Source organism: Paroedura picta, chromosome 10 (genome assembly GCF_049243985.1).
Source record: "Paroedura picta isolate Pp20150507F chromosome 10, Ppicta_v3.0, whole genome shotgun sequence".
NCBI classification, from domain to species: domain Eukaryota; kingdom Metazoa; phylum Chordata; class Lepidosauria; order Squamata; family Gekkonidae; genus Paroedura; species Paroedura picta.
Genome location: NC_135378.1, coordinates 86,868,899 through 86,881,292, shown reverse-complemented (window position 1 = coordinate 86,881,292; position 12,394 = coordinate 86,868,899). Strand labels below are relative to the sequence as shown.

At 52.8% G+C, this 12,394-nt stretch overlaps 1 protein-coding gene and 1 non-coding gene across 2 annotated transcripts in view; one reads left to right on the top strand and one right to left on the bottom strand.

Annotated features, from left to right (window-relative positions):
- ATP6V1B1 (ATPase H+ transporting V1 subunit B1) overlaps positions 1 to 12,394 on the bottom strand; it is a 41,150-nt gene that overhangs the window by 10,408 nt on the left and 18,348 nt on the right. The window contains exons 3-4 of the mRNA XM_077301320.1: positions 6,038 to 6,136; positions 2,652 to 2,745 (exon numbers count right to left, since the gene is read on the bottom strand). Of these exons, the coding sequence (XP_077157435.1) occupies positions 2,652 to 2,745; positions 6,038 to 6,136 (193 nt within the window). The remainder of the gene's footprint in view (positions 1 to 2,651; positions 2,746 to 6,037; positions 6,137 to 12,394) is intronic.
- On the top strand, positions 9,593 to 9,670 carry TRNAA-GGC (transfer RNA alanine (anticodon GGC)). The gene has a single exon. It is a non-coding gene; the product is annotated as a tRNA-Ala (tRNA).

Sequence of the window (12,394 nt, the reverse complement as noted above, 5' to 3'; positions counted from 1 at the left end):
GGAGACCTCTGGGAATCACACGTGATCTCCAGACGACAGAGATTCATCCCCCCCCCCCCCGAGAAAACAGAGGCTTCGGAAGGTAAGCTTGGGAGACCTGGAATTTCAGTTGCTCTCTAGACAACGGGGTTCAGATCACCGGGAGAAAATGGCTGCTTTGGACCACGTAGTGCATGGCATTAGGGGCCCTGCTGAGGTCTCTCTTCCCAAAAAACCTCTAGGAATTTCCCAGCCCAAAGTTCTCAACCTGAAGATCAGTCGATTTAAGTGGGACTCCCTCATGGTCGGAAGCAGCAGGGCAAAGTTTGAGACCTTTTAGACCAGGGGTAGTCAAACTGTGGCCCTCCAGATGTCCATGGACTACAATTCCCAGGAGCCCCTGCCAGCATTCGCTGGCAAGGGCTCCTGGGAATTGTAGTCCATGGACATCTGGAGGGCCGCAGTTTGACTACCCCTGTTTTAGACCAACAAAGTCGTATTCAAGGGATGAGCTTCCCTATGCATGCACACCTCCCCAGCGACAAGGTATCAGGAGTAACTCTGGGAGAGCTTCAGGCCTTACCTGGAGCCTGGCAACCCCAACCCTGAGCCAAGCCCTCCCCTGAATTAGCCACATTAACCTTTCCACCAAAACTTTCCTTCTTTTTCTCTTCCTCCTCCTCCTCCTCTTCCCCTCCAGTCTCTTCATCTCTTTATAGATTGGTTACCACTCCTCCCCCCGACAAATCAATCCAGCAGCACTCACCCCCCCCGCCTGTCCCTCGCTAGTGATTCCCCCAAATGCCGATTTCTTCCAGTCCTCCAAGACGAATGCTCCGCTGCAGCCAGCGATCAATTGGGAGCCGTGGACCATGAAAGGCCAGCAGCCGTGGCATTCAGGAGCCCTGGGATTTGCCTTAGACACACATCACTGAAGCCGGGGGCGGGAGAGGGGGGGGGAGAAAGGCCCTGCTCTGGCAGTGGAACCGGCCAGTGCCACCCGCAGCCCAGAGTGCCCGGCCCACACGTAGGGGCAGAGGCGGTTTATACTCCTAGCACAGGAGCACGTGCTGCGGCCCTCGTGGTTCCAGGCGCCCCGGAGCGCTGCATGGTTGGGAGGAATTCACAATGTGGTTCTTGGGGAGAAAAGGCAATATGCATGTTCTGTTAGTAACTGACCAAGTGTGGACCACAAGCCGCATAAGGGTGGCAGATTACAGTAGATGAGCAATTTAGGATGCTTTAGGATGCTCTGGGCTGGTCCTGCACTGAGCAGGGGGTGGGACTAGATGGCCTCCATGGCCCCTTCCCACTCCAGGATTCTAGGAGTCTAGTTCAGCAGTGGAAGGGGCTGCCTAAGGAGGTGGGGAGCTCCCCCTCACTGGCCGTCTTCAAGCAAAGGTTGGATACACACTTTTCTTGGATGCTTTAGGATGGTTAGGGCTGATCCTGCGTTGAGCAGGGGGTTGGACTAGATGGCCTGCATGGCCCCTTCAAACTCTATGATTCTGTGATTCTATGATTCAATTGGGATGTGAGTGTCCTGCATAGTGCAGGGGGTTGGACTAGATGACCCATGAGGTCCCTTCCAACTCTATTATTTTATGATTCTATGATTCTACGATTCTATAAGTGCGAAGGCCTTCACAGATACTGGGGTCTCGTGATTGTTTCTGCCATGCTAGGCCCAGCGAATCTTAAACTGGGGCTGGATATAAGCAGCGAGTCAGAAGCACACAGTATCTAAATGAGAAGAAGAAAAGTTGGTTCTTATATGCCGCTTTTCTCTCCCCGAAGGAGTCTCAAAGCGGCTTATAATTGCCTTCCCTTCCTCTCCCCACAACAGATTCCCTGAGAGAGCTCTGCCAGGTCTGTCCTGTGAGAACAGCGCTATCAAGACTGTGACTAACCCAAGGTCACCCAACTGACTGCATGTGGAGGAGCAGAGAATCAAGCCCAGCTCCTGCCACTCTTAGGGACTTATACCAAACTGCCTTTGACTCACTGTGGGCCTTTACAGCTGTTTCTCATGCTTTTTAACTTGTTGAGTTCTTCTTTGCAGCATTAATTTTGCTTGGCGTGCTGATTATATGACTGTTGTCTTTAGAGTTAGGGAAATTAGGATGGCGATTCTTGGTGTGTTTGAAGGCCGCTGAGTGGGAGACCAGGTCAGAAAGAGCCACTGCAGCTGAGTGTTTAGAGCAGGCGAATGCTGGCAGGAGCTCCTGGGAATTGTAGTCCATGGACATCTGGAGGGCCGCAGTTTGACTACCCCTGGTTTAGAGGGCTGGAGACCTGAGTTCGAGTCCTCACTCTGCCGAGGAAGTGCCTCCATGACCACAAACTAGCATGCATGTGTGTCTATACGAGTATGTTTGAAACCAATTCTGGTGCAGCTCTGATTTGTTCCAAGAAGGTGCCCTCCTGGCTCACATCCCTCTGGCCCCCCACCCCACTGCCCGCCTCGCATTTCCTCATGTTGGGTCCACCTCTGGCACTCCTCCTCTGACCTTTCCCCGTCCCCCTTTGAAGCAATCTGCCCCGTCCAGACAAGCCTTTCATCCCCTTTTGTCGCTGGATTAACGGGCACGTCGCTGGGCAAATGGAATCGACGTATGATCAAGAGGCATCTGCGCTCCATCCATCTCCGGCCCTGACGGGGAGTTACGTACCGAGCATGTCCTCCGAAACAGGTGTGCGCAGAATGTCCCCAGTGAACTCACAAGAGGTCTTCTTTGCATCGATCCCAGATGTGCCTTCGAACACCTGCGGAGGAGCCGATGAGCGGCAATTAGGGAGGATCAGCGGCACATGAGGGAGAGAGAGGAAAGGCGGGGTGGGGGGTGTGGGGGGGGAGAGGCCTCTCGGCCTGTTCTCGGGATGGGAGGAGGTCCTAAAGCCATGTGGCGCTGAGGCCATCTTCGCTTCCTTCTCTCTGTGCTCCCCCTGGAAGTTTTGCTCTGGGAGGCCCATTTCCAAGTTTGCCCCGATGTCTTTCCAGTCTGTTGTTTGCCAGAACCCTCCTTCCTGTCCTGAAGATGAAGGCTGATCTCCCTGTTCAGGGCAGGGGTGTGTCCCTGTTCAGGGCAGAGCCACTGCAGTCTTTCTCGCTCCAGACAGCCGGCTAGCTTGTAGGATGTCAGGAAAGAACAAGCTGGGGAAAGAACAAGCTGGGGGAAGCATCTAGCAGGGAGGACAGAGAGCAGGCATTTCAGCACCCTGGAGAGCTCTTCAAGGAAAGCAAGCGTTGCTCCAGCCAACTCCAAATGCCACGACAAAGGACAGAACCCTGAACTTCAAGTAAATGCTATGGAAAATGGAAAGGGGACGCATCCTGGCTTTGCACTGTGATGCCAATGAATGACTAGGAGCAATACCTTTTGTGCTCTCCAGAGGTTAGCCAGCACCTTTGGGTGGTCTGACTCAGCCTCTGTGTTTAAAAGCCATGAGCTGCCATTCCTAGAGTCTGGTGACGTCCTTCTCCTACTCTCTAGAGGATTTCCTCTCAGACTTTATATCTGGCAGGATCAGGGCCATGCGCTCAAGGCTGCTTGCTGCTAGATCCGAGTCCAGCAGAAGAAGAAGAGTTGGTTCTTATATGCCACTTTTCTCTCTCCCTACAACAAACACCTTGTGAGGGAGGGGAGGCTGAGAGAGCCCTGATGTTACTCCTCCATCAGAACAGCTTTACCAGGACTGTGACTAGCCCAAGGTCATGCAGCTGGTTGCATGTGGGGGAGCAGGGAATCAAACCTGGCTCACCAGATTAGAAGCTGTCACTCTTAACCACACCAAGCTGACTGCCTTGGAGAAAAACAAGATTTCAGGGGGGGGGGGGGATAAGCTTTCAAGAGTCACCTCCCTTCATCAGACACTGTGACTTTTGCCAGCTTCTACCCCAAAGCTCTTGTGGGTCTTCAGCGTGCTTAGGCTGTTCTACTGGAGACCACTAATGCAACCTTCTGGGAACAATCCTATTATCAGAGGGTCTTGGAGCCTGGTCCCAGCTTCCTTTCCGCTTTACAACCCAGAAAGCAGCGGTGTCAACATTCGTATGAGCACACAGAAGGCAAAGAGGCCTTCTAATTGGATCCTATCAGAGGCCGCCGAAACCACCCCCCAGGAACCGCCCCCCGGAGGCCCTTTGATCGGAATAATATTTGACACCGCATTAATTGACCTCTGGACCACCACTCTAATGGGATCTGTGTGGCCCCTTGTGAAAGAATGTTCGCACATCTGCCAGCTGTTGCGCCAGCCAGGGGTGTGTGGGTGGAGGGGAGGGGGGGTGGAAACCTTCGCCCCCCGCCCTCCCCAGCCAGCCGGCTCAATCAACCTCGGGCTTTTCCTTAAGCTGCTTCTGCCAAAGGCTGGCCAGGCCGACTCCTTAATAGGATTAGGAGGGCGCTGCAGAGGTCTCCGCGGCATTAGGGGAGTGGAGTTTTGCGCCTTGCCAGCAGAGGTCCCCGACAGGTCAGCTCGGCCACTACCTTTCCGTAACTGGACGGTGCTCGAGGCGTCACTAATCTGAGCGGAGAGGGTCTCCCGGACCATCACAGCGCACAGCCGGCTGAGTGACCAAAGGTCAGGGCCCTTTCGGAGACACGCATTCCGGGGAGGGCACCTGCTGCTCCTCAGAGGGGTGGACAATGCCCGTGGGTGCCACTGCCCTGAGCTATACGAGGCCTGCCTTGTCCAGCTGCACACCTGGCAGCCACCTGCTTCCAGGCATAGAATCGCAGAAGGGCCAATAGAGGCCATCTAGTCCAACTCCCTGCTCAATGTTGGCTCACCCTCAAGCGTCCCTTACAGGCTTTCGTCCAGTTGCTGCTTGGAGACATCCCCAAACAATCGGAGCACACAAAGGAGATAACGGCAAAAAATAGCTTCTGTGTACGTAGGTGTATGCAATGATACAATAATAAGTAAATCACAAATTCTACATCCCGTTTATTTTCCAGTCCTTCGGAGTCAAAGGAGAAATGCTCTATAATACATAGTACATGATAATAAACAAGACACAATTTTTGATGCATTTTTGATTGTATTATTGCATACATTTATGTACACACAAACTATTTTTTTTGCTGCTTGGAGGTGGCTGGGGAGGGGGAGGATCACCTCCTGGGCGGACAATTCCACTGCAGAACTACTCTGGCTGTAAAAAAGCTTTCACTAAGATCCAGCCGGTCCCTTTCTGCCCGTAATTTGAACCCATGATTGCGAGTCCTGCCCTCCGCTGCCAACAGGAACAGCCGTCCTGCCCCCCATCAGGCTCTTCCCCAGACCGAGCCTTCCCAAGCCCCCTCCCCCCTCCCTCACAGGGCTGGGCCCCCAGGCCCCACACCGTCCCCATCGCTCTCTTCTCCCCCCCCCTTCTGCCTGCATCCCTGCTGCAATGAGCCTCCAGGATGGCACGCAGCACTCCAGGGGCAGCCTGAGCAAGGCAGCATTTAACGCACTGAGTGCATGAGTCACTTTTTGATCTGCCAGACTCCAAGCCAGTGGCGTGACCTGTGACTCAGACATCTACAGAGTGGTCTGCACATGGGGTCCAGCACATGTTCCTTACTGGTGGAAGGGAGAAGGGTCAGTCATAGAACGTTGATTTGAAAATTGCAGGAGCTGTCAAAGATGGGCTGGCCTGGAAGGAAACCGCTTGTGGGTAGGAGAAACTGAAGGCTGCCAATTTCTTGGGGGGGGGGGTACTAATGTTGCTACAATAACCAGAAGCATCGAAATGTACCAGGGATGGAGTTTCTCCTTAAAATCTCTCTGTGCTAGAGTGTCCCTGCCCTGGACAGAGCAGACCACCTCATGGCTCACAGCCATGGAGAGACCTCTGCTCAGTTCCTGTGCTGGCAGCTGCCAACGTTTCCTGCAGCAGTGAATTCCACAGGTCAACAGAGCACCATTTTCTCCAGGGAACTGCTCTACACACAGAGCCGCCAAACCATGGCCTGCACCTGGAGGGAGGGGGGCGCAGGTGCATGGGTGGTGGGCTTGCACTGGGATCATGCCTCAGGTGATGGTCACCCGCAGCCCCTTCTCCCCCTACCTGGACGATGGCTTTGGAGCCCACCACCTCCAAGACCTGCCCGCTCCGCTGCGTGCCGTTGGGGAGGGTGAAGTTGACGATCTCCGCAAACTGGGCAAACTGCAAAGAGGGGAAGAAAAGCAGGGTCAGACCTCCGGACAGCCAGGAAGAGCGTGTGGGGGACCCTCTGGGCTTCCGGGGTGGGGTGGGGTGGGGGGCACAGTCTCTTTTCCCTTTGCAAAGGTGGAAGAATGCCTGTCCCCCGGGATAGATTCAAGTGGGTAGTCATGTTGGTCTGAAGGAGCACAACACAATCTGAGCCCGGTCAGGCACCTTTAAGACCAACACAGATTTATTCAAGGAGGGAGCTTTGAGTGCAAGCACAGAGTGCTTGCACTCGAAAGCTCCCGCCTAGAATAAATCTTTGTTGGTCTTAAAGGTGCCCCCGGACTCTGTTCCCTGGGATGTCGGGGCGTGTTAGATGAAACCAGTCATGTGTCACAGGCAGGTTTGCCAACCCCTAGGTGGGGCTTGGAGGTCTCGAAGAATTCAAGCAGCTTTGGAAGGCAAACTCTATGTTATACTCCAGGTTCTGGGAGAAATCCCTCTGCAAATTACCCCTTCCACAGGCACTGCCCCCCCCAAATCTTCACGGATTTCCTAGACTGCAGCTGGCAAAAACCAGCAAGCTATACAGAGCAGTCGATTCCTGTGGGAAGACCATGAACTCGATTTTAAAAAAGAGGAAACTGGCCCCTCCTTTTCCAGGTTTCCCTTCCCCCTAAATTCGATGCTTGCCGAATACACTTTTGAGAAAATGTCATCGCCTTGGTTCCAAAATGTCTTTGGAACCCATAATAAATGGTCAGGTATCTAAGCGACTTTATTGATAAGATCGATCATCATGAATAGGCTTGGATAAAAACTTTCAAAGCTATACCGGGATTGGGGGAATGTCTACCCATGAGTGTGGGAGGGAGGGGGTGGGGCTGAGACAACTCTGCCCCCAGACTGACAGGTCTCCAAGAGAACGGGGTCGGGGCTGAGATCTTTCCTCCGCGTTCTTTCACGCCCCACGAAATTGGCTTCTCTCTATCGATCTGCACCTGGTAAGTAAGTGTCGGAGGTCCCGGTCATCCTCAGCCGACAGATGTAAGGAAAAGGTGCTTTTCTACCACATGTCAAAGTGAATCAACCACCCATCCAGTCCTCGTAGTTTGAGAGACAGAGAAAAGTTCTCCCTTCCACTTTCTCTCCTGCAGGCATCCTTTTAAAACCTCGGCTGTTTCCTCCCTTGACCGCTCCCTCCCCAAAAAGGAACCCTAAAAAGAGCCCAAACCCATTAATCATTTCTCACTGGGAGAGTGGTCCGAGTGAGGCTGTTCGGCTGCTCCTTCCCCTGAGCCATCCGCCAGGACCTCCCACCCTTCCCTGGCCCACTCAGACCTCCTTATTCGAGCGGAGAGATTCAGCCCCCACGGGCTCCCTTCTGCCGCGCACGGGAACCACAGGCCAGGCTGCAGGTCCATTTAGAGAGGCCCTTTCACAGCCCCTGGCAACTATTTTAGGTTCCCCCCACCCACCACTCCTGACTCATTCAGCTGGATTTGAGTCCAGCGGCACCAAGATTGGGGTGGGGAACAAGCTTTCAAGAGTCTAAGCTCCCTTTGCCAAATGCGGGGGAAATTTGACTGTCAACACTTATAGCCTGAAAAACCCTCTTCCTTGGTCTCTCGGGGGCTGCAGGGATCAAGCTGTTCTTGCTGAAGCCCATTGAGCTACCACCTGCACGTTCACCCCCGTCCGGTTGACTCCTGGCTCTTAAAATGGGCCCAGCAGCCACACAGACGTTTGGGGAGGACACGGGGGGGGGGCAGCCACTGTCAGGGAGAGCCTGTGGGGGGGGGGAGCTTTTGCCTCCGCCAGTCTTATGCTTAACGTAGCCCTCTACAAACCTGCTGGTTTCAGGATTCACAGGGCCCTCACAGGCACAGCTGGTGCTGTTTCCGGTGTGGCACACTTAACTGCAGCCCCCCCCCCCCCTCTGGGATAGGAAGCAACCGGCAGCTTCGCTTTGCTGAAAACGTTTCTTGAACATCTAAAGCGACAACCACATTTATCTGGCCTGTGGCCAACGGAGACAGGAAGCCAGTGGGAGTGCCGATGGGCAGCCAGGGGTGCCCCATGTGGTTCTGGTGTGGGGCCGTGGCTGTGAGGGCTTACGGCTCTTCGGCTCTGGCTACGCTACTTGGCCACACATCCGTGGGATGGGAGGCCCCACATGGGGCCCTGGAACCACGGGGCCCAGAGCCCGTGCTACATGTTCTGCATGGATAAACTGCTACTGCCTATCCCTATTTCCTGGCCCTCAGAGGTATACTGCCTCTGAGCATGGAGGTTTCGTTTGCTCAGCATGACCTCCCACTTGCAGGTCTGGCTCGGCGTCTCCTTGTAAACGCGCCTCATTTCTCCTCTCCTGAGCCTGTACTTTGGACCTGAAGTGCTGCCAAAGGAGGGGGGGGAAGGCTCTGTGATCCAGCTGCTTAATTGATCTAATTAACCCCCCTCCGGCACAGATCCCAGTACAAAGCGTGCCTGGAATGATCCTGCCCAGCCATGCCCTGAGCGGGCGTCAAGTGGAGATGGCACACACTCCTGGCTTCTGGAGGGGGGGAGGCTGCTTAAATCCGGCACCTCCGTAGCCGACTCACAGACCTGTCAAGCTAACTTACTTTGGACGGCAGGCGCCAGAAATTAGGTCTGTTCTTCATTTCCACTGTTTCTTGCTCCACGTCTGAACTGATTTATTTGGAAATTAAGCCCCGCTGATTTTAATGCAACTTATTTCCCAAGGAAATAAGCTAAACTCACCATTGCTCTAGAGCAGGGGTAGTCAAACTGCGGCCCTCCAGATGTCCATGGACTACAATTCCCAGGAGCCCCTGCCAGCATTCGCCAGCATTGTAGTCCATGGACATCTGGAGGGCCGCAGTTTGACTACCCCTGCTCTAGAGTGTTCCATTGCTGGTGGTCAGTCAATGGCTAACAGCTGTGAGCAAAATGGAACCTCCATATCAAGAGGGAGTATATCTTGCTGAACCAGATGATGGAGGCAAACAACAGGGAAGCCCTGTTGCTCTTCTCCTCGGAATCTGCTTTGCCACAGCGAGAAGAGAATGCCGGCCTCACGGGCTGCAGGGCCAGCCTAGTGTTTTATTGGGGCAAAACATTCATTAGCCAACCGTCTACCCGGCAGCCCTCCAGGCGGCTGGCGTGTAGCATTTCTGGAGCTTTATTTAACAGTGGTTTCCAAATTATTATACATTGATACTGGCCCTGTGAGCCAGGGATGAATTTCAAGCAACGTCCTACTTGCAAGTAACCACAGCTGGGAAGTTCTTTCCACCTGAGACAGAAGAGTTGGCTTAATTATTTGATTTTGGGGGGGGGGGGGAGAAGCTGGCTTTGATTGCTTTTCATCCTCAATCCTCATTTGGAACACTATTAGGGCTGCAAGCTGACTTTTTAAAAGGATATAATTAATCATTTTAAAAAATGAAAAATGGACGGTGGTGTGGGGGGGAAATAGTGGCTCAGTGGCAGAGCCTCTGCTTGGCATGCAGAAGGTCCCAGGTTCAATCCCTGGCCCCTCCAGTTAAAAAGGACCAGGTGATAATAGAATCCTAGAGTTGGCAGGGCCCATGCAGGCCATATAGTCCGACTCCCCATTGAGTGCAGGATCAAATTTGTTGGTCGAATCCCTGTCTGCTATCCAGGAGACTTTGAGCTCTGCCGGAATTTACTGGTTATGTGTCCCACAACGAAAACGAGCTGTTACCAAGTCATTCATTTGTTTGTTTATTGTGGGAGTTTTAGGCCACCCATCTCTGGCCATGGTCTCAGGGTGGCTAACATCATCCAAATAATATACACATTTTCTTCAAAATATGTCAAACTCCTTAAAAGTTCCTAAAAAGGTGAGACAAACTGCTCCATCACAAAACTCCCCATGAACCTGGGATCTAGGAGGTTGTCTTTGCTGATTATAACTGAAGAGGCTGGAGATAAGAAACTTTTTTTCTTCCTCGGCTTGGTGTTGACCTCGAGTTGACAACGCTGGAGATTTGTGGCTGGGGAAGGGAGGAGCTCAGCCCCCTGTAAGGGCAGCGGACACCACCCTCCCCGAGCAGCCGTTCTCTCCAGGGGAACTGAATTCCCTTGTCTAGAAATCAGTTGTGAGTCCAGGAGATCGCCAGGCCTCACCTGGAGGCTGACAAACCTAGAAAGGCAGGCATCTTTAAGTTATTCATTTACAAGGATGAGTATCCAATAACAGACAGAGAATAAAGGCCCAGGATTCGCTGGTAGTCCCTGGTTAAGAGCAGTGGCCTCTAATCTGGAGAGCAAGGTTAGATTCCCCACTCCTTTTCCACACTGAGTCACCTGGGGGGGCCTTGGGCCAGTCACAGTCCTAATAGAGCTGTTCTCACAGTTTTATCAGGGCTCTCTCAGCAAGACCTCCCTCACAGGGATCCTGCTGTGGGGAGAGGAAAGGAACACAATGGTAACCTGCTTTGAGATTTCTTCAGGCAGATAGAAGCAGGGTATAAAAGCCAAGAGAGGGGTGGCCTTATAAATCAAATAAATCGAAATAAAGTGCAATCAACCCTTCCTCACCCCAGTTCCACTAAGTAAAGCAGCCAACCAACAAGTAGCATTTGAACCTGGGAAACTGGACAGGGCTGGCCTAGAAGAGAGACGCTCCAAGAACAAAAATAAAAGAAGCCTAAAGCCACGAACCTTTTAACGAAATTAGACCTATATACTGTGAGGACATTCAGAGGTTGCTGAATGGACAGGTGTCCATCACACCCGACTTAAATCACCCCCTGCCTTGACAGGCTGTTTGGATCTAATGAACGGAGCGGCTTCCCCAAACCTTCTGACCCCTTGCTGTAAGGATGGTGCCCTCTTCGGCCGCCCCAAAGCCCCGGGTTCTGCTTGGCAGTTTTGGCTCTGAAAATTGCTGCCGCCAATTCGTCTGTGTGGCCACTAGAGGTCACCCTTTGAAGCCAATACAGCTGGGCCTTTGCAGTCCGAGAGGCCGGCAGGTATCTCCCCAGACGCGGCTGATCTCTCTCTCTCTCTCTCTGTCTCTCTCTCTGGAGCCTTTCACAGCTGCAAGACAGACATGTCAAGGTCTGGCCTGATTGGGGGCCCAGCCCCTCCTGCAAGCAGTCAAGGGCCGCAGCCACATGGATGGAAGTAGGAGTGGAGAGGTGGGCTGCTCCCAAAGCAATGGCGCCAGGTACCACGGTGTGCAAGGAATCCGGCCCCCGACACGTACGGCCGCCAGCCTCCAGGTGGGTTGGCAGTTTTGGGCAGTGGACTGCATGGCGTTGTAGCCCTCCCCCTCCCCTCCCCAACCCCGGAGCTGGCAGCCCCCTGTCCCTGCTTGCCTTCTGCCCTGCAGAGCTCCAGTTCAAGCTATTCCTGATGCTGACCGAAGCGGCCCTGGGGCTTGATTGACAGCAGGCTTCAATTATTCTGGAAGCTTCCTTGGTGGATTGGTTTCCATCCCGGCGCAGCCAACCTTCACTATGCCAGGTTTGGGTTTTTAAAAATTGACCAGAAGCTTAAGATCCGCAGACCCAAACAGGTTAAACTGGCCACAACCCCTGGCTTGGCGGGACATTCTGCCTGGAGAGATCAGGGCCCTTCTGGACTTGGGACAGTTCCGCCAGGCCTGTGGGGGAGGCTGGAAATAATGCTGGGACTCCGGCCTCCCTGCTCAAAGCATCCGTCAAGCTTAGTTATTTTTATTTTTATTTATTAGATTTTAATTTTGCCCTTCCATATGGCTCAGAGCTGTTTACATGTAACATCAGTGGGGATACACAGAACAGCCTAACATATAACACAGTCAACATATAACACAACTTCCCTCCAACCCCGATTCTTACATTTATGTACACCTGCCACCCTCTCACGAGAGAGAGAAGCAGGCAGCTTTTAAAAAGATTTAATTTTAAATGGGAATATTAATCCATTTATGATTTCAATACTTATGATTGCTATAGAATTATTTTGGACTATTTTATTGTTTATAAATTTGTTGTTATCTGTCATGAGCCTTTGGGAAATGGTGGGTTATAAATGAAGAAGAAGAAGAAGAAGAAGAATTGGTTCTTATATGCCGCTTTTCTCTACCTGAAGGAGTCTCAAAGTGGCTTACAATCTCCTTCCCTTTCCTCTCCCCACAATAGACACCCTGTGAGGGAGGGGAGGCTGAGAGAGCTCTGAGAGAAACTGCTGTGTGAGAACAGCTTTATCAGGGCTGTGACAAACTCAAGGTCACCCAGCTGTCTGCATGTGGAG